The sequence below is a fragment of the Melospiza georgiana genome, chromosome 8 (genome assembly GCF_028018845.1).
Source record: "Melospiza georgiana isolate bMelGeo1 chromosome 8, bMelGeo1.pri, whole genome shotgun sequence".
NCBI classification, from domain to species: Eukaryota; Metazoa; Chordata; class Aves; order Passeriformes; family Passerellidae; genus Melospiza; species Melospiza georgiana.
In genome coordinates, this window is record NC_080437.1 from 15,733,942 (window position 1) to 15,757,246 (window position 23,305).

At 38.3% G+C, this 23,305-nt stretch overlaps 1 protein-coding gene across 3 annotated transcripts in view; it reads right to left on the reverse strand.

Moving 5' to 3' along the window:
* The window catches only part of LRMDA (leucine rich melanocyte differentiation associated), a 601,978-nt gene extending 580,735 nt beyond the window's left edge, over positions 1-21,243 (reverse strand). For 2 of the 3 annotated variants that reach the window (XR_009114772.1, XR_009114771.1), the window contains exons 1-2: positions 21,163-21,243; positions 17,175-17,275 (exon numbers count right to left, since the gene is read on the reverse strand). Coding sequence is in view for 1 of the 3 variants with exons in the window: in XM_058029718.1 (XP_057885701.1) it covers positions 17,175-17,275; positions 21,163-21,192 (131 nt within the window). In the remaining 2 variants the exon portion in view is untranslated. The remainder of the gene's footprint in view (positions 1-17,174; positions 17,276-21,162) is intronic. The other variant, XM_058029718.1, reaches the window with a different exon arrangement.
* Between the last annotated feature and the right edge of the window lie 2,062 nt (positions 21,244-23,305).

Here is a 23,305-nt window from a genome sequence, read left to right on the forward strand (position 1 = left end):
CAGAGATAACATATTCAGGGCCTTTTAGTAATAATTTCAGTTTAAAACAATTTTGAGATTCTTTACAAGAAGTAATCTAAAGGATGCTTGGAAACATTAGGCAGGAAAAGAACCTACTAACCACCACTGAGAATGCTACTGAAAAATATACTCTCAGAAATAAGAAATCAAAACAAAGAAAAAATAGTATAAGCAGAGAGATCTAGCTTTAAAGGCGATTTAGTCTTACAAAATTCCCCAGGTTTGTTCATGCAGCTATGAAGATGTGGACAATAAACTTACTAGAAGTAAGCCTATGCATATTTGAAGACTGCTTTACTATTTATATTAGTTGTATGCAGATGTGGATGTAACTTTAAAAGCTCACAATATTTTCCCAAAAACAGGAAAACACAAACTAAAATCTGTGATGATTAGTACTCCTGAGTACTATCAAATCACTTCAACAGTTACTATTTCAATAGTTAGAAGGCAAGTTCAGAGTTGCAAAGATCAGCATATAAATTTAATAAATACGTATGAGGAAGATGGCTATGGAAAGAGTACAAGATCAGAAGAAAGAAAACTGTTTTGCAGCACTCCCATGAAGTATTGCAGTACTTGAAAAAAGAAACTTTTGTTTTTAAATATTTTAAAATAATAGCACATAAAATGTTTGCAAAGAAAGCACAGCAGATATCAGTACTTTGGATTTAAACATTAATCTCTGCTAATATAACAAAAAATGGTGTATAATCAGATTCTACCCGAAATCTCACCCAGATGCAGAATAATAGTGACTATAGGTAATTTTTTATTAAAATAGCTTTAAGAGCACCCAAGTGACCAAGGATTTTCAAAGAGAAATTAAAGCCAAACAATAGGAATAAAGCTTAAAATGCTGTTTACACACTGATTGTACTGGATGGGGGGTGGGGGGAAAGGGTGAAATACATATCTCAGAGCACTGTTTCGTTAAAGTAATTGTAGTCTCAGACTACTGTCTTTTCTGCTGAAATAGAATCTGAAGAAGAAAAAGAAATTTAAACTAGCACAACCAAAGTTTTTATAGGTCACATGGGATGCCTGCTGCCATGCACCAGATGTGAATAGGAAAAAGAAAGTGGTCAACATATGATATCAAAAAACAGTGCAGTTTCAAATATTTTAAACATGATGTCAAGTGCATTCAACAGGTCTACAAATGCACTACATTAGCCTAAATTTAGTAGGTGATAATTGGAATCAGAGATCCAGCCATTGCCACTGACATGTTTCTAAATACTACCCAATAAATTTTTGTCTGTTTCAGATCCTGTATGACAGCTGGCAGTCGGAAGGGGAATCACCCAGAGGGTATGAGCACACACATGTACAATGTTTCTGTAGTCATATTCCTGTATCTTCCCTTTCTAGAACTAATTCAACTGTGACAATACTGTCCCACAAACACATGCTCCCAAAGCAGAATTCCACAAGCTTCATGGCACCTTCCTGTAAGCACTGGGTATGAAGCAGGACAGTAACTTAACTAACTCCAACTGTATGTCTTGCATATGAATTTTCATGATGGAATTAATTCAGTTATGTTAGAGAGACCGGATCCAGTACTCCTACTTACCCTTCTGATCATCTCTTAATTTTAGTTAGAGAAGGAAGAAATAGAAGAGAATCAACAATAGAAGATACAGTCTCAGTCCACATCTCTTTTGCCATTACCTTTTTTGTATCTATAATTATATACCATTTAACCAAAAGGAAACAAGAATTTCTTCTAAGCCTATAATCTTTCCTATTAGTCTCTGCTGTATCACACATCCACTATCAGGTAACAAAAAGTGCAGCCAAGTAACACATGAGAATAAACCATCTCTAGGATCATTTCTGATTTGGGAAGTGGACAGGTGTCAGCCATTACTTGTCTCCCCTTGCAGAAACGGTTTCTGCAAGCTGGTATGAAGAGCTGATAATTATATTTGTCATGTGTAGTTAATGAACAAGCCCTCCTCACAACTCAGTTCTGCCATCTGTAAAATGGAGCCAGTGTTGTCTTTCCACTTCTCAAAGGAAACTGAACTTCTAAGCACATGATGAAAAACTGCCTGAGAAGACATGCCTGGCAATTTAGATACCAACAGCATGGCTTTTGACTGGAAATTTAAATATCTAATTAGAACCAATGAAGGCTGGAAGTGAAAGAATGAAGCTTTCATTACAAACTTACAGGCATCCCAGGCTCACAAACCTTTGTAATACAAGCAGCAAACACTTCTTGGTTTTCATAGATCATAATATTTTAAAATATTGTCTAGCAAAATTAATTCCCAAGAACTTTGAAAAGACTAGCTTTTTAATGGAAAAAAAACCAAGTAGAACTTCAAGAGAAAAACCACCTTCTCGCTTAGTATTATTTTTATAGGAAATCTATTTACAGAGCAACAATACTTCTATCCAAATAGTTAAAACAAAAGAAAGCTGCATGGTAATCATTCTTAGCTTTTTAGACTCTAAGATACAGAAAACTCATAAAATTACTAGCACCCATTTGAAGTATTAAACTCTGTAACCGGTATCAATAATTAAATTTACAATCGACATTAACCATGGACTCAAGTGAAAGAGCCAGAAGATACTTGGAGATAAACAGAGTAGTCAAACAAAATCTGAGAGCACCACATTAGATGATGGGAAGGGGAAAAAGAATATCAGTCTGATATTTTTTCTGCTACTCAATTAATTGCTAGAATCAAGTTAAAAAAATGAAAAAAACACAAATCCTAAAAAGTTATGAATAACAATTTTACCTATATTAACTAGTATCATAATCCAGAATGTCTCAGATTTGCTATTATTGACAGCCCTATTTCAAATGCAAAACTCAAGTAACTTTAAGACTTTTAATAAATTGCGGTTCAGAGACATCCATCTTGAAACTTCCACTCAGCCAGCCCACAGATCTAGAGCTCGTCCTTCACCAGATTGTGTCAACATAGCCCTCAAAATGCCTCAAGTTCAGAAAAGGTCATTTAGAACCCAAGTGACAGATCATTTGGGAAGGAGGGGGGTACCCAGTGAGTGTCCTGTATAGCACAGGATTGATTGTAAGAGCTGCTGAAGATAAAAGTGCCAATCTGTGCCTTTCTTATGACTTTCGGTATAAAGTAAAAAGTAAAATGGATGCCTTTTATGACATTTTAATTCTATTCCCCCTTTCTATCACCTCCATTAAAACATTTTCCTCCTCTCTTTTGTGCTATCCAAGATTAAAAAGTCATTTATTGCAATAAAGGGATTTAGTGATTTGGGAGTAACTTTTATATACTGTACACCCTCTAGACACCCTGAAACTATGTTAATAATTTTCTTCCTATTAATTGTCTCATCAACTCACAGCTGGCTATGCTTTTTATTTCATTACGTTATTCATCAATCTAAAATAGAACTATAACAGAAAAAGAAATTGGAACGGAGCAATTTCAATATTTCAAAACAGATGCAAATCAACACTAGAGATGCTACACAGCATATTTTTATTGAGACAATTCTATACATGTTTGAAAAATGAACTTGTAATAAACTCATATCCTGTGAAGATATGTTTTTCTTTCCATCTTATGAGCTAATTATGCCAACACAACATAACGTTTTCCTAAATGCCTTATAAACTGACCCAGTTACTCAGAAAGTATTATTTTTAAATTGATGTGATAGATGCAAACTGGAACGTTCGGATTTCAATTCTGGCACCAATTCCCAGATCCCCTTCCCAAGTAATTTAAGGACTTCCTCCCGATAGTTTTTCATATTCTTTTAACTGACATTTTATCTTTATACAGTATCTCAGCAGAATGAACATGCACTAAAACAATGACAGCCCTTCTCTGGCTGTCATCTCTCATTCTGGCAAAGACAGATGTCTTACACTGGCTTATGCCAATAATAGAGCCGACAAAAAACAACAGAGACTACCTGCCTCTGATGTAAAGGCACCAATTCACATTTGTGACACTCATTTGTCAATTAACAGATTTCTTCCATTGTTGACACATGGGACTTAAAAGATGTGGGCTAGAATGTGATGAATTAAAAAAGACAGATGAGTAAGCTATGAGCTGCAAAGTAATACTATAATGTGCTTTAGATAGGAATATCAACTGACACCCCTGACAGGCCATACAAGGTTTTATTTCATTTTGCTCTGTATCTAGGCTTCATACTTTGTCTTCTTTGTTCTCTTTTCATCAAGCTCCTAACATCTCATTCTGACAGCCAGAGACATTTAAGGCACTTTCGTTTCAAATGCAAGTTAGCATACTTGATTTGTCATTAAAATGCAAAACGATTGCCATTGCAGGTAAATGTAGGTATGCTTAAAAGGTTGTATCTGAAAAGTAAAAGCTGAAAACCATTTCTGGCTGCTTTGCTTAACTCTTTCACAAGCCTCAGAGTTTTTACGAGGCAAGTGTTACTGTGCTGTAATAGAAGTGTAGCAGCACCTGCAGTTTGATACAGGGTACATTTCAGTATATTTAAATAACACAAAATCCTAAAGTTATAATGTCAAGCACAGACAGGCACTGTCAAGTTTGCACATGGAGCCTTAGCATGGCTCACACCAGAATCTGAAAGGAGTCTATCATGTAAAGCTTTACATGATAAAGCTTTACATAGGGTCAAAGATGGTTTCCTTGTTAGTATCTACAAGGTGAAGAGGGGGAGAATTGTTTACTATTTTGGATACACTAGTTGTGGTTGAATTAGCTGAAATCACCAGGGAGGGAATTTCAACAGCAATTTGCTTTCTATTCCAAAGCTCACTTTAAGAGATGAGGGCCTTAACATAAATAATTAATTAATTAAATAAATACATACATACATAAAGTGCTCTGTAGCAAAAGACAAGGACAGATTTTAAAATTTCGCAGAGAAATGCCCGTCCTGTGCAAGTCTCTAAGTAATACTTAGCTTTCTACATAATATGCATTGATGTGAATGCACTCTATAATATGAATAAGGTTATTTCCAGTCAATGAGATAAGTTTGAACCACAAGAATCTCATTTGTGTTCAGCATACAAAATCGAGTCAAAGGAACTATGTATTATTTTCTGCAAGTGGTTTAAAAAGCAGAAGAATATATTTTAATTGAGCAAATTTCTTGACACAGAAGTTAAGTTCAGATATTTGGTATTAGGAACTTACAGAGAAACCTTTATCCTAAGTTTGTACCTACTTATCTTTTTTGCAGACTTTCCTGTGTTTTTTTACTAGGAAAAAGACAGGTGTGAATAACGTTTCACTCCACTCACTTGGGTCCAGAAGTCTTTTTCCCTAGTTTTGTTTTCCCCCTAAGAATGAGAATTGTATGGAAATACACAGTCAGGGAATCATACAGAAAATCCTATTTAGATTATGACATCACAGTGCATTGAATATAAGGTAGAGAACCTGAAACATTTTATCTTCTGTGTATACAATGAAGCTTATTGACCATTTCTGATGCTATTCTGCCTACTAAGGTGCATCTGCTACAATACAGGAATTTTTTGTTCAATCCATATTATAGGATAGGAATAGGTTATGCTGTAAATACAAATATCAACCTTACAACTAATAGCCGTCTTGATGGGTTTCTAGTACTACTATTTCTACCCACACTAGTCTTAAATGCTTCCAGTGCATTTATGGTCCCACTCAGAAAGAAAACAGGAGGAAAAAAAAGTACAAGATTACCTTAAAGCTGACTTCACCATTCCACTAGGTTTTAAAATACTAGGACTACAGCAACCTAGACTTTCATATGCTATACTACAACACACAAAGAAACACATGCCCATTCACTTCTAGCTCAATGAAGACATTTGTTATTTCCTCCTCCACTGACCAATTACCAGGAAGTGAGACAAAATCTACAGTAATGCATTAGTCTCCTTAATTTTAGAAACTTATTTTCTTCTGCTCAATCATTTAAATGCAGGTGAACCTCTTGTTTCAAACCACCTCTGGTTGCAGAGTCCATAATTCAGTCCCAGTGAAGTGGCCCACATTAAATGGGTTGAGATAGAGTCTCATTAGAGGTACATCCAAATTTCAAAAGCCTTTTTATTAGTGGTAGTAACAGACTATTTGATATGACTTATTTAAAGGAAGCCAAAGAATTGACAGTGAAACAAACTGAACTGCCCTGTGACATTCCCCACTTAGACTTGCAGACAATTTACTAATTGTGCACCTGGCAGAACTAGAACCAATACTACACGTGAACAGAGCTAACAGCTGGCTCCATTATGAGCAACACAGGAAACAAGAGAGAGACCAATGGCAAGAACTCAGGAGCCTCACATTGCACCTGCACCCAAATCGCTCAGCAGCACCTTCTGCAGCCTTCTGCTGATTTAAGGAGAGGAGGCAGTGGGGAGAAAAGAAAGCACAGAGTGAGGGAAGAAAGTAAACTGGACACATACACAGCCTCTCGCTTAGGTGGCTCAGTTCCCATTCCTAGAAAACATAGTACTCGACCATTTTTGCCACAGCAATTCCAATATAATCACCTTCACATATGACTGTTTCTGTGCTATTATTCCAAAGCACTTCACTGTCCAAGATAGAGAGTGTATTAAATACAAGATAATAGGTAGAAAGTGTTCAGATCCTTGAGCAGCTGTGATTTGAACATTCACACACTTGGACCGTCAAATTATCTTAACATAACTATGCTGGAAGCAGAGCTTTAAGAATATTCAATATCCTGTTAATCCTTGGCCTGTCTAGAACATTTTTCCTTCAGCCTTTAAGTGCTTTAGAATAATCACTACACTTTATCACTTAAGTAACTAGGTCAACTATGATAAGTTTTTCTTATCTCTTCAACTAAAATGTCTTGGAAGTCCTGAGAGTCTAAAATACAGCATCCTCATCCAGTGCTTTTGTGGTCATACGGCCTTGAAGAGTCATTGCACTTCAGCAAGTCTTGGACCTAACAAATCTCAAACGGTTCAAGGACAACTCCGCTGCATTTCCTTGCACTTTAAGAGATTTTATGCTCAAGAGACTGAATTTTTTTGCAAGCAACCTCTAAGTCATGTGTTCCTTCCTTCAAGGTTATAAGTGAAAAGGTTATCATTGACAAAGTCCTACCACAAGTCCTGAATCAAAGTACAAAAATAATTGAGCATCACCCCCAAGTTTATATCAATTATATAGATTAAAAATATAACTGATATACATATAATAAATATACCATACTTATATATAAAGGAAATACGCATACATCCAGAAGATCTTTATTTATAAGATGTTATTTTTTTGTGCGGGGGTGTGCATGTCTCTGTGTGTGCATTAAATGTAATGCACACACAGAGACATGTGTGTGCATGTAAGCTGTCAGCAGCAGCCAACACACACTATGCTTTCTATGAAAAAAATGAGGTGGCCTTGTGCATACATCCAATTATTACTATCTGCCAATACAGCTCATACAGCAACTGCACAGGAAAAACAGCAGACACTTAAGCACCTGAAGAGAACTATGGGCCCAATCTGAACGAGTCTATCAACCTCCCTGACTTTTGGACCAATTAAACTACCTCCTAACATTAGAACTCTTACTTGTGTTCTTTTAAAACTTATTTCTACTACTGTTCTCTCTCACCTTAGCAAGGTTTTCTACAAACATGAGCAATGCTAATGGCTGTATTACATAAACAACATTCACCACTTCCAGTTGTAAACTCAGCAGGCAAATTAAATTAAAAAGGCAGAATAAAGTATTACGAAAGAAAATAATCTTCCAGCTCTACCAATGAGCAACTCACTCAGGTAAGCATCATCAAAAGGGAAGACTAGAAGAAACAAAAAATATAAATAAAAAATATAAAATGTCACATAATTGCAAGCATCAGTTCATGGGTAAAGCCTGCAACTGAGCTATAACACTGCATTAACCATGACCCTAAAGACAGTATAATTATTGTATAGCATGTCTGGTTTGACATGCAGAATCCTGAGCCTGAGAAAAATACATGGCCCTTTTGCACTTCCACGCTTCCCACTCTTCACACTTGCACGAGAGAAGGGTTTGGGGATGGTCTTTTTCATCTGAAAAACCATTTCCAGGATAATTTATGTAAAGATGATTTATGTAAAATGCAAGACCTCAAAAGTGGCACAAACCATGCAAGACCACATAAGCAAACAAGTGATCCATAAGCAGAAGCTCCATAAGTATTTTCCTGCCAAATGCCAAGTAGCTTTTTGTACCATGACCACCAGCATGTTAGTTGAACACTGGAGGACTGAGGCCCTCCTTAGTGATTGGAATCAGCAAAGCTAGTCAGTTCTTCACATCTGCAACTATATGCTGAGAATCCTTTTTATTGCATTAAGGTGAGAAGAAGATACCTTTCAACTAGAGAGGAAAAGATAGAGACAATAATTCCAGGGTTAATGCAGGTTCTTCCCTTCAGCCAAGCTCCTTGTCCTCAGACAACAGTTATTTCTGCAGTCCTTCGCTCTTGTTTCACAACAGCAATGATGAGGAAATACTGTTTTAGAGTGAGAGAGATTAAGGAAGTCAGAAAGTAATAATGATCCATCTGATTACTGTACTTAACAAATGCTCTTTATCATGCCCTTTTCTTTAACCCCCAATGTTCTTGAAAAAAAGTACTTCTCAGTCTTAAAATCCAGATAATCATGGACTATGCAGGAGCAGTCACCAAGATATTATTTTCAATCTACTACCATTCTTTGAAAACTAAAACAATCAAACTATTTCTCTTCCAAATGCCAATACTTTCCATAGACTGTGATATTCTTCCATTAATTAACTGATATTCTCTCAATCTAACATAGATTCCAATTGTTCAGAACAGAATTCAGCACAAAAACTGATTTTAGTTTAAGACTGGTTTTCACAAGAGGAGTTGGATTGACTATGCCAGTGAATTAAGTGCTCTGGGTACCCAAAAAATAACTGCAGGTTGTGTAGATTTAGCATCCAACATCACTTCAAAATCCAACTTCAATCTCTGATCAAGAAAAAGCAGTTCACTCCCTACACACTGAAACATGAAGATAATTATGTGATGCAAACACCAGTTCACTGGGAAATGCTCTGCCTCAGTCAAAAGGATTTACCAACAGCCTTGAGTCAATGGATGTTTAATATGAAACCCTATCTCTGTTCAAGTCCCAGTTTGTCACTCATCTTTGTTCAGAAGTACAGATTTGATCTTGATTCATAATTGCAACAGACCTTTTGACATGGATTTCCCCAAAAACAGAACTTTCACCAACCAGCATAGCAATATTCACCAGCTATAATTAAGGATGTAACAATCAAAGCTCACAAACTTATTTTACTTAATGTCAAATTGTGCCGTTTAATTTTTTTACCAGATTTCAAATTCTAGTAATCCTCTCAAGAATTCTCTGGTAGACAATATGAACGTACACCATCCCCTAAGCCAACGGTACAGGTAAAAAGTTTTTGCCCAATTCTACCACGTGATTCACCCTGATGACAACTCCTTCCACAATGTTAAGCCTTCCTGAGGAAAGCAGAACAGAAAACAATCCTGTGTTCTGATCTGTCAGGTACTGTAAATCAATGGATGATGGCCAGCACGGGGGGTCAGAGGTATATATATACAACAGTGTTTTCACAGTCTGTTAGTGACTATGTGGCCATAAAAAGTCAAGCAAGAATCAATAGACAAAAAGAGAGGCTGCTGGGACTGAAGAAGATAACATCCACCCATACTGAAATACAACCATTTATAGTACCTATTATTAACATATTACTGAGTTTGGAAAAATAACTTTTCCATGAAAAAGTACAGCTTACCTCCATGGTATAGTATGCTGAAATAAGTGAGATATTTAAGTGCATACTACAACCCATTGATTTGGTATTTTTAACAACAGTCATTGACTGGTCCCCTTCATATCAACAATAAACCAATGACCAGAATTAAGACACAGCAGGAAAATATACAAGTCAGAAAAACATACAGATAATGCTTTGTAGTGGCACATTTAAATATTCTATAATCACATTTAAAGTTGACAAAGCAACAGAACACAGGCATGGCTGTTGCATCCGAGAAAAGGCATATCTTAATAGTTTTAGTATTTCCAAAGATTTAAGGTGGGGGAAAAAAGCCAGATCACACCTGGTTCCTGCTCCAATGCCACTTTTTAAAAAGGGGTTGCATGGTGAGAGGGAAAAAGAAGGGAAGAAGAGAGCAAGGAGTAGATTTAGGTTTGATGTCTATTAACTGCCCAAAGCAGAGTTAATAACTGAAGTTTGTAATTGTTTTTGTTACTGGTAATGCTCTCCTCCTAGTTTTCCAATAGTTATACATCTATAAACCTTTCTCTTACGCAACTCCCTAGGTATTACCCATGTAGAAACAATCCATCAACATACTTGTCTTCAGTCCATCTAATACAACAAGTTCTTTCAGTAGAAAGATAATTACACATAAGGTAGTCCACAGTGATTAATAAACATGTAAGACTTCAACAGAAAGATTATTATATCTGTAAATAATTGCAGTGATTCCTCATGTACAAATATTTAATTCAGCAAAATTATTCTAGGAGCTTAATTGTTTCTAAAGACTGACCATTCTTAGCAGTGTTACTGTAAAAGTATTTTTAAACACCCATAACGTTTCAACATTATTTTAAAAAGAGTATATTGTGCTTATTGTAGGACATCCCTTTAAGGGTAAACTTTGAGTATCCACCTCAAACTACACACCTACTAATTTGAACTTGATACATTTACTGCAATAGTAGAAGAAAAATTACCAAGAATTTATAAATTTCAGATTGCTTAGCCATGGAAAACATTATCTTTTTGCTGAAGTCTCCCTATACAATTCCATTTACCTTCAAACCGTAAACAATAGCCAGAATAAAATTTACAAACATATGTAAATTATTGTTTTCTTAAAGAAAGAAATCTCAACTACTACTCAACATTTTTCTTAAAAGAGCAATACAAAATCTTCAATAAGATTTTTTAAAACATATACATTCTCCTTTCACATAGTAAACTGTCGTCATGCTTGAAAGAAAAGAAAAAAACAAGGAGAGTGAAACAGATTAACTCCATAGCTCCAATACACTTATTTCAGACAAGATACTATAAATCATCTTGAAACAAAACAGGCAATTATAATGTGCACAAATGTTATGATATTATGCATCCCTACTGGTCCAGTGGTTTAAATTATTGAAACTGATGGTTGAACAAGGGCATACTGTTTCAACACACTTAGATTCCTTGAACAATTCTTCCCCCAGCTATCCAGTGCTCTGCAGATCTCTGACATCAATAGACAGATAGATAAATGTTTCTTAGATAATTCAGGCAACATCTAAGGGGATTAAAATATATGTCCAAAATTTCTCGAGCAATATCTTTTCTAAAGGATCACATAGGCTTTTCTCCTTTCAATACCAGAAGAAGCATCTAAAATTAAAGTAAGTACATACATCTTCCTTCAAAGCATTCAGTGAGGACCAAGCAGCTCCTTTCTCCTTGTAACCACTACCCCATATTTCAACCCTCTTCACCTCAGTGCAGGGGAAGCAGCAGTGAGAGCCACAAGACAGAATCATTTCAAAACACAATCAGCTATTTGTAAACACTCTTTCCTGCAGAAAATCTGCAACTGTTAGTTGCAGGAAAAAGCAGCACGTAAGGTAAATCAATTAGCTTGCTAATTTCTCACCCTCATTCATTTAGCTCTGCACTGTATTTGTCGTAATTGACTATAATTATGTTAATTACCAACTCCAGCATAATTACTATATTTATTGTCATTGAGCACACTATGTACCCAAAGCAAAGCTGGCATTTGTTGGGCATCAAAAAAATAAATAAATAAAACCACACAACTGTCGGGAGGGGTTTCTCTGAAAACTGGTTGATATACCTTCAGCAAATGAAAGGGCAAAAGAGATTTCATGCAATGCTAGTTTGAAAGCATCAGTTCATTAAGGATATTAATTTTCTGATAACTACACATTTAAGCATGACACACTGGAGCAGTATCTACAGGATTTAGCAATTATTAATGCGTGACAGTTTCAAATGCTAAGTGAATCAATTAAACAGCAGCATTCACAATTTGAGAAGAGATAACTGCTTCATAACTGCCTAAGACTACAATTTTCACATGACAAAAAAGGGCCATTCAGGCTCCTTCAAAACCTGACAGGTCAAGAAAGAAGTTTGAAACAAAAGCACCTTATAACCATCATCTCTCCTCTTTACTTGTCAGATCAACTTTGCTAGTGTCTCCGCTGAAATGGCATCACCATGCCAGCTGCCACAAGGTGATTTTTCATGTCTTGTCAAAGAAATCTTTTATTCTATTTGCTCTGCATTAACATGTTACATTTATTGATCAAGCCCTTTCTGCAGCCACAGCAGGGCACTGTGCTCTTATGCCTAAGGGGGCTTTGATGTCCTGGTGACATTCTAGACCGAATAATGCACATACTAAATGGATTTAATGCAGAAATGTGTTTGTGCATGACAGCTACATTAATAACAGCCCCTCATACTGATAAATATGCAATTGCTACGATTAAGAGTTACCCAATTATGGTGAAAATATTTTTCTACCTTATAAATAAAACCATCAAAAAGTTTTAACAATAGTGCATTTCCTTCAACATTTTAAAGTGCTATAAAGATGAGTCTAAAGGCTTTAAAAATATGTCATGCTTTGTTTTGAATTCTGGCTTTTATTTCCATCTCTCTTTTGTTGTTCATCTTCCTGTTCTGCATGTCTTATTGCTGCATAGACTGGGAAGGTGGTTAAAAAAAAAAAAAAAAAAAAGCCTTTCTTTCACATGCTCAACTTACAAAGAGGAACATGCCCTGTGAAAACTGAAGCCCATTTTCAGGCTGCCACTTGCATATTCCCCCAGGCTAAAAAACAGGAGGCAGAAGAGAGAAAGAACAATACCTAGTCCACAGAGAAGATATTACAAAGCCTCAGCCTCACAAAAGTCATGGAGGAACATTCCAGACTAGGACTGAAGTTCAAGGGAATGTTTTCATTCGTGCACCTTCTTCATCACACAGTGGAAATTATGCACAAGCACATACTGTGCAAATTATTCAGGCTCCTAGCAGAAATAATCTGCACCCTAGAGAGAAGGAAGAGATATTTGTATCTCCATGAGCACAATTATTGGATTAATCCTTCCTCATTGGCCAAGATTAAAGATTCACTCTCCCTTTCACCTCATAGCTTAGATCAAGAAGAAATCTCTCTAAGAAAAAGGAAAACAACTCATGTTTAAAACTACTGAGGACAAAATCACAAGATGGACTTCTCAGTGAATTGAACTGTAGATGTTATTTATAAAAGCATGGCACCTGTTTGTACAAAACCACTGACATCTATTATTCAAGCACTGGAGTGCATTTAGCCTTCAATGTGAAAGGACAAAATTTGAACACAGTCATCTAGGACAAGGGAAAAAAAGCTTTGAACAAGTAGTGGGTTGTTTGGGTTTTTTTAGTTCCCACAAGATAGCAAGATGCATCTAAACTAAAATCTTTGTACTTCATCCAAATCTCTACCCCCTACCTCTACTACATCCTTCTTACACACTTAATTTCCTTCCTTCACCAGTGATTACTACTTACCTTGTTCTTTTTTTAGTGAAATCTTTAATTTTCCATGATCAAAAATAGTTTTTGTTCCACCTTGAAATCCTTTACGAAGTCTCCAGGTAACACTAACCTTCACACATCAGTGTCTCCTCTTCCCATGCTCTGTGCCTTCACAAAATGAGAACTGGGAAATGTTTTCCACCTATTATGAAAGGACCCTGTTACTAGGGAAGGCTATCAAATACAGTTGCCATGAGAGGTTCAGGAGCAGATTTCCAAAGCAAAACATCTCTGCTGCTGAAACATGCCTTATTGAAAATATACAGTGTAAATAGTTCGTTTCTAAAATAGATGAAATTCACTATGAAATCAAAAGAGCTGCTACAACTGAGGCCATACCACACCAATAAAGTTGCAGAAGCACAGCATAATTTAGGTTGGAAGGAGCATCTAGAGATCATCTAGTCCAATTCCCTGCTCAGAAAAGGGGGATTTCAAAATTTAGATCAGGTTGCTTGGAGTTATGTCCAGTCGCATTTTAAATACCACCCAGGGTGGAGATTCCAGAGCCTCTCTAGGCACCTCTTCCACTCAGCCTTCCCGGAGGTGGCTGGAAATTCCCTTGCTGCAGCTGTGACAACTGCCTCTTGTTCTTTTGCTGTGCATTTGACAAGATTTTGGCTCCATCTTCTTCACAACCCTCTCTTGGCCCCAAAAGGAAACAAAAGATATTAGAAAGTATTCAAACAAAATCAATGTAATGAAAACAGCATCAGAAGAAATAAGTCACAAGTGGACTACAGTCGTCCGGGATTGAAGGATTTCCACCAGCCAGAGACAAGCAGGAGGCAATCCAGTGGCACCACATCCTGCCAATTAAGCACACACACATTTTTCTCTTTGCCTCACACACAGCAAATTGCTGTTACTCCTCCTCTTTCCCAAAATTCCCATTTAAGTTCCCTTGTACCTTTCACCTCTCTCTTTCCTTTCCCTCCCAGGGAAAAGGGGAGATGTGTAACCACTGCAACTGGTAGCAGTCACTTCGAGGAGAGACACTAGCTCTTGGAAAAAGGCAAACAAGAAAGACACAAAAGCAACTGTTTGTGATTATGTATCAAGTGCTGATATTAGATATACCACATCTGATGCAAAGATAATTAAGCATCTACACAGCCTCTAAATTTTAAGAAAGAGGAAGGGGCTCTAGCCTGGGAAGAATTCTGAAGTCAGAAAAAAAAATGGTGAAAAATGTACACTTTCCTCTGTATTAAACTGCCAGTTCAAAAGAGCTAATGACAATCCTCCCCTCCTCTGTTATATGAACACACCCCAGGCAAAAAGAAAATAACCAGGGAAATCTTTGTAACAAAACCATCACATGCAACAACATTCGGTTTTCTTTTTTCTTTTCAAAAAAATACACAAACTCTCATGCAATAATAAATCAAATTATAATGAAAGCTAACATCTTTACTGCAAATAACTACAGTGCTAGCAAAACACAGCATTCTCTTCATCTTTTCCTATATTTGGTCACCCTTGGTCTTCTTCATTCAACTCGCACCTTTACCAAAGGACAACAGGAGACAGTAAGTTATACTAAAAAAATCAAACTCCTTTCTAAATCAACATTAATTGTAGGGATTGTTTCCCCACTGAAAACAACATGCTAAACTCTTCAAATTAAGCATTTACTGCTAATCATCATAAAACTCATCGCTATACTACAACATTGTTAGATTTTTAAGTAATAACACCTGTTTAAAGAAGGGGTCACTGCTTACACTTGCTTCAACAGCTGCCCAAGACATTACTCTATATTCACATTCATTTAAGGTTGTGGCAGTTATTCTGTATCTTTTCTGACTTTCTCAATAATATGTAGGTACAGGGCTAATATATAAATGCAGACCAGTGTCAACAGCTACTGTACCACAAATACTTCACAGCTATTGCACCATAAATACTTCACTCTTAGTTTCCATACGCTTAATAAACCTAAGCACTACTCAAAATGAGAAACTCTTACTGCTCTCATCCCATTTAGTATTAGCTTCCCAAAGGAAAAGAAAAAAATCCACTTCTCCCCTTTCCTAAATCTGATTTCCGGTCTTAAAATACTTTTATAGATTTACAACTACAACTTCTCCTACATCACAAGCTGATTGTTCTTCCCCAAACCTCAATAAAACCAAATTATATCCCTTCTGAAAAACAAGCTAAGTGTTTTTGAGTAGAGAAGAAGGAAAGAAAACACAGATTTCAGAAATACATCACCAATTGTGCTCTCTATGAAAATATGATCAGAGTTTTAAAAGGGTACTTTACACCCATATTTGATGTTATTATTTTACTTTATGAAATGAAACAAAATCAGAGAATTGTTCTTCAAATCATGCGTTAACTGAAAGACACAAACACCTTTATTTCCCAGAAATGTAAAGAAGGAGCAGTCTTGTCAACATGCTAAATCTTAATATACCTACAAACCCTTGAATTACCTTCAGGACAAAATAAAGAAATTACCATTTGATCCCGTGCCCCAGAAAAATTCTCTTTTCTCATTACAATATCCAACGATACAGAGTCACAGTATAAGACAGCAACAATCCACAGATTTAGTGTCTCCTTTGCTCAGCTACCTCTTACATGTATGATTCATTCTTTCAGAGTTGACAAAGGCCCAGAAGAACATTTATGAGTGTTAAGTAAGTTAAAAATCAATGGTTGTTTCTTCTAGGAAAACAAGGCATCAGCACACAACTTTCTGTATTACTCTTCACAAGCAGACAAGCTTACCCCCAGTAAAATTAAAGGGAAATGAGTTGAGTCCAACCCTACCTCCACAAAACTATTTTTTTATTAAGCAGACAACTGCACTCAAATTCTTTCTCCATACTTACCCACATTTTTCAACCAGAAATATACTCTGCTGCACCTCAGCAGGCTCTCTTATAAGGATTAAATGAAATGGGATGCCGTAGTAGCTTACAGCAATACTACAGAATCCTAAACCAATCGATATATTAAAATACTTAAAAGGAATTACAAATTCTAATTGTCCTTAGCTTTAGCACTTAACTACACAGATGCACAAAAATAAAATCATAGAACAAAAAACATCATCTGGGAAAAGAGCATTATAAAGCATATATAGTAATAAGCAGAAATCCATCAATAAAATTATTAGAAAGGGAGAGAAGCACATACTTACTTGTGTTTTGGTTAAGGAAAATTTACTTTTGATCCCATTCTTCACTTCTTCAGGTAACGACGTTTATTTTCCAATTTAAGTAGAGGACAAAGCATAAACTTCTCAATGGGCATAATTTATGTTAACACATATTACTTTTCCAGACTTACCTGGTTATTTGTGCTCCAAGTGTGGGAGAAAAGGAGACAAACATTATCTATAAAACAGTGTCATCCACTTGACAACATTGAAATGTACCCAATGTACATTCTTCTACCTTGAAAAAAAACCCAGTCTATTTTAGGAGTTGGAATTACACATTGCACTTGAAAAACTACATATTGCCACATACCTTAGCAAGTTGAAGCTAAGATCTAGCCTTTTTGCCATGTGTCCATATTTTCTTCCTAGGAATTCTGGAATTTCTTCACAGTCCTGACTAATGTAGGACACCTGAGAAAGAGAAGCAACAGGGAAACATTTCATCAGTAGATTTGGGTCCCTGTCCAGATTTTGTCTCATTGATAAAATGGTAACATGCAACAAATTGGCATTACAGCTTTAAACTACATAAATTTTACAGCTATAATATCTAGCACACAAACTCATTTTCCCATTGATACCATCTACTTAATATTTATCATATCTATAGTCTTTATGCATGTTTTGTCTCCTTCCAGTAAAAATACTTCAATTAAATGTATCACATTTCTTCTATTTCACTGTTAATACTTTGAACTAATGTTACTTCACATTACCATTCTGGCATGTTCCAGAAGAAATTTGTTTGAAGGACCAGAAGCCATCCAAAGGATCTTCCAGTTTGGCCCTTCATATACAACAAACAAAGGTTGTTTTCTAAATTTAGGTGCAGAAATACCTCAGCAGTGTACGGTCAATGCATTGGAACCATTCCTTGAGAAGATTATTACTCCCAGTAGCAAACAGTAGGGACAGAGCAAGAGGGCTGCCCATGTCCATGAAAATGAAGCATGCAGCTTCTTAAGATTTCTGGCTTCTCATTACCTTCACATACATGTACTATTTTTCATACCAGCCCATCTAACCCATCTTCAGCAAACACAGGAAGAATTAGTGGTAGCACAAAACCAGTCTACTCAGATTCTGTTTGGTCTCATTTGTTTTTAGTCAGGATGAAGTGAGTGACAGTATTTCCATAAGAACACAAAAAGTAAAGCAGCTAAACTTTTTATATTATTTCTGCTATACCGTTTTAGAAGTCATTGGTTTGATTTCCCACAATCAAGAAGAAATCTCACAAAGCTTTTCAAAACTATTGTCAAGAATTCTACACATCTATATTGGCTCATCCTTTCTGTGTTCAAAATACTGACATTTCAGATTTTGTGCTGCAGAAATCCTAGTTTCCCTTAATGACCAACTAGCAAGTTAAGCACCATGTTAGACCACTATCTATACAACACTGTTATTATCCATTTGTTTAATTATAAAGTCAATTTCAATACCATATTCCACTAGTGTAAAATACACTGGATGGAAAATATGCAAAAAAAATCCATCAAAGTTGTTTTGATAGTATTCCACCTTCTGTTAAAACAGAGACTCCTCTGCAGAGCAGACTGACAGTATGTACTTCTGCAAGTCATCCTGATCTCCTACGCTCTAAAAATGATTGCATCTGATAATACTATATGGCATTCCATTTAATTCATTTTGTTCAATAACTTCAACAGATAAAGCTGACAACAGTGAAATAATTTTTATGAGCAGAAAACAGGTAGCTTGAAGCTCAGTTTAACAACTTCTTCCCCTTGTTAAATCAGACCTGCTCTTGCAATATATTCTGGCACCAGAACATACACACAACTTGAGCAAATATAAGAACAAAAGGGAAAGGAACTGTTTTGGGTAGTTGGCATCCTAATGGTTTCTATATAACAGAAAATGCTTTACAGAATTTATTGAATTAAACATGTTGAGGTTTTCTTCCAGTTTACATCTAAGATAATCACAACGTGTTTTACAACATACACAAAGGTATGCACAAAAGAACTGCATCATTCTTCACTGAATTGTAGATTTCTTTAAACTAATGCTTGCAAACCCTTTGAAAGACATCACATTAACAGCTTAACACTTAGGATTAAGCATTTGGTTCAACGTAATGGGTTGAAACAGAAATAACTAAAATATGATGCCTATTAACACTGGGAGGACAAGAATGTCTTGAGGAGCTACAAACACAGCAAGAGCACAGACCCTCACTTGGCTTTTCACCCAGGGAGGCGTGGCTGAGAAGGAGCAGGGGACTCTGGCCTGCCACACACTGCTTCAGAAACTTACCTGGCCATCAAAGCCCCATCCACGAGAATTGAAGTTGAAGAAAAGGATTCATACAAATGTCATTTAGAGCACACAAGAGACAAAATACATAAAATGTTTCAAAGGTTCAGCCTTTGAACAGTTATAATATGTAAATACATTTACACAACTGGTGCAAACACATTATTCACAGGCATATTTGCAGATGACATATTGTTATCATGGCCTCTCAATGCTGAGGCCTTGTAAAGGCATTTTACTTCCACAGAGTCCACTTCAGCACACTCACAGTACAATGCTAATATAAAACGAGATGTCTGTAGACAGAAGAAATGAGAATATTTCTTCATTTTCATTGTTTCACTTCAAAATAATTTACTCAGGAAACAATAAAATGTACATAACTCAGTATTCTTCCTTTTGCTTCCTCTTCAAATACCCTCAACATGACTATGAGCTTCCAAGTACATATCCAGAGATGTCACCACTGAGAGATGAGAGCAAGCATCCTTTTCCCAAGACTCCAGCTCTTTGGCTGCAAGGCACATCAGTAATAGCAGATTTCTTAGGTTTTTCTATACTAGTCACAGACCATCACACAGTATTAAAAACTGGATATAGAGGTTTCTGTGACCTAATTCTCTAAGATATAGTGAAGGTTGGTCACAGTCAGTCATTACTGGTGGCCTACTCAATACCCCACCAAAATGTTCAGTTTCCCACAAAGGCCACTATCAGATAGGCTATGGAGGCCTGAGATATTCTTGCAGACTCTTCAACACACAGTATGCAATTCATGAAAAAGACATGTTGTTACAAAATATTCAAAACATAAGTTAACTATCAATACCAGTTGCACCTCTCTTCTGCTTTAGTTTCAGAGGGTATCACCATTTAGTCTCTGTGATCATTCTACAAGGATACTGTAATCTTAATAACCCATAGAGTAACGTCTTTATGAAGGAATGTCACCAAAAAGGTCATGTATGAACTCTCAATACTGCACATCCTCTCCCATTGAAGGGAGCTACATCTTAAGAATATTTCCAGTCAGCTGAGCATTACATTTTACTCTATGCTGTTAGAAGATTGTATGCTGGGAACATAGCCAAATTAAGGGGCTCAAGGCATGCTCAAGGGAAGAAGGCAGTGGGTCACTCAGTGCCAGGGTGCACCACAGAGACCACAGGGACTGTTTCCTGCAGCAGCTTCAAAATTAGCCAATTAATTGCCTTCATATCACACACATATTTATATGAATTCCACACAGAAATAGTGACCAGATTAAAGAAGCAATTAGATGGGCAGCACCCTGGTTTAATGGCAAACCATTTTCAAAAATAAGACAAGCTTCCTCCTCCTTAGGGGAAGAAAAAAGTTCTAACTTTAGTCACAGGTTCATCACTAATGTCATCAACTTTCACAAAGAATTTTTTTCAGTAGCCATACAAGGCGCTGGGTAAAAGTCAGCAGGCTGTGTTAATTTCCCAACTTCTCCTAAACCAAACCGAAACAAACATAAGCGGTTTCAGGAGGAACAACAAACACTTAGCACATTTCACTCCTTCTCCTTCAGCTCGCTCCCGCGGCCCCCCAGCCGGACAGAGCAAGCGCGGTTCGGAGCCGGAGCGCATCCCGCTGGGAGCGCGCTGCGCGGGAGCCCCGGGGGCGCGCCCGCCGCACGTCAGCGGCACCGGCAGCGCAGCCCGGCCCGGAGCGCCGTTATCCGCCGCCGCCGGGAGCGCACCCCCGGCACCGCTCCTCAGCCCCTTCCCTTCGGCGGCCTCGGGACAGCGCTGCGGCGACGGAGGCGATACCTGCGTGGCGCGGCGCGGCTGGAAACTAAACCGGCCCCGCTGCGGCTGGAAACTGAACCGGTTCCCACTGAGCGGGAGCGGCACCGGCAGAGGGGCGGGAGCCGGCGCGGAGCGGGAGCAGCCGCTCCTGGTGCTGGGGGCGGGACGCGCCGGCCGGGGCGCGCTGCCCGCGGCAGGTGGGGCCGCGGCCGGCCGGCCTTGCGGGCCGCGGACACCTACCTGCGCTCCGCTCACCACCGCCCCTGCCATGCTGCGGGTGGCCGCGCCGGAGGCTCCGCGGGCTCGGTGCCGGGCCGGGCCGCTGCCTGGCAGAGTCAGCTGACGCGGGCGGAAGCGCGGCCGGGCCGGGGGCGGCGGCAGCGCGGAGCTCCCGCCGCCTCCTGCGGCCGGGCCCAGGGCGCAGCCAGGCCCCGGGCGGTGGCAGCGAGAGCTGGCGCGGCCCGAGGGCTGCGTGCCCGGGCACGGTCATGCTTGTCCGGGGGCTGCCCCGGGCCCCGCTGCGACATCCTACCTGGAACATCAGCCCAAAGCGGCACACAGAGACTGCCGTGCCTCGCAGGATCAGCTCGGTTGGAAAAGACCTCTTAGACCATCCAGTGCAACCTAGGACCGAACACCACCACGCCAGCTTGACCGTGGCATGAAGTGGTTTAGTTTTCCTCGTTCACTGTGTTCTTAACACCTCTCGGGACGGTGACTCCACCACCTCTCTGGGCAGCCCATTCTTACGTTTAATCCCTTTTTCTATTAAGAAATTCCTCCTAATGTCCAACCTAAATCTCCCCTGGCCCAGCTAGAGGTACATCCTGTCGGCAGCTGCCGGAGAGAAGAGACCGGCCTCCACCTTTCTAAACCCTCCCTTAAGCTGCCCCCACCCTCACTCCAAGCCTTCTCGGGCTAAGCAACCCCAGCTCCCTCAGCTGCTCCTCGTAAATAAAACTGGTGCTCCAGACCTTCCCCCAGCTTCTCCGCCCTTCCCAGCGCCGGGGCAGCCCCACATGCTGGGCTGTAGCAGTGCTGCAATAGGCCATGGGAAGAAGTGATGGAAATTGCCAATCTGTGACACTGACGGAGGGATCACACCTTGGATTTCAGTTCCCATAAGGTGCTAGATTACTTGGAATATTATCTGTACTGACTTTCCACCTACTAGGCAGCTCATTAATTTGTGGCATAAAGCATAACTTACCTTTAAGGAGATGTATGTCACTGGTAAAGCAACACCTGCAGGAAAAAAATAAAAACCAGAAACATCTATCTCCAGGAAAGGTCCACATTCTCATAGCAATATTTTTTTGTTTCTAGAACATAGAACAATTTGTGTGGAAACTAGAAATACCTTTGGAATGATCAGAAAACCCTGTCAAATGAGTCTTTCCAGGACAAGAATTTACTAATTAAAATAATGGAATGATAGTAGGTTATCACTGCTCAGGCAGACTAGAGGAGCTACAGGTTTTCTGTAAGAATTTTATGTGAGACTTAAAGGTTTCCCAAGCTTGGATCCTAAATCCTATTAGTCATCTACCTACCTCTTCAGCTGCCTAAGCACCTTTAAAAACCTGGCTCATTTTTCCCCTTTCTGCTAATATAGCATAACTCACTCTTGCTGAAAGTGGAGGCACATGCTGTGAGGGGAAATAAGTTTCAGGAGGATATGTATTCCTCACTGCAAACAACTTTCTTGAGTTTATTCAGCAACACAGCAGAAACCCATACTGTACTTGCTGCTCTACCTCTCAGTATCAACAGAATAAATTCTTGGTACAGCTGTGGCACTACAACTTCACTACAGCCAGCCCTCCTTCCTCAGTGACTGCTGGACAGGAAACACAGAGCAAATAGCTGAGGAAAAAAATGTTCTTGCTCCCTGTTGTTTTAATGTATTGTGTTAGAAATGTCAATGGGCCAACATGCATAAAAATCAAAATATGGCCAATGAATAAATCACTCCAGTGCTTTGCATGATCTAATTTTCCTTGTATCATGTAAGACAGAAGAATCAAACCCTTCAGCCACAGCAAATAAGCTGATCCTACACTGATGAATAAAAGCTCTGTTTCTCTAAGAGTTTTCCATCCAGGCATACTTGCTAGTTCAGATCATCACTCAGCATGCTTCAAACCATCAGGGCCTTTATTTATCTATTAGATTATATAGTAAACAATATATGCCAAGAAAAACAAGTACTATGTGAACTGTAAATTTAAACAAAGCAATACATTCTCCTCTTTCTATATCTACTTTTTATCTCTCTTTTAGCTACAAGCATGTGGTTCCCACCAGAATGAACACATACAGCTCAAGTGGCCCACTGACTGCTACAGTATCTATAGTGGAGTAAATTCAGTTCAATACTACA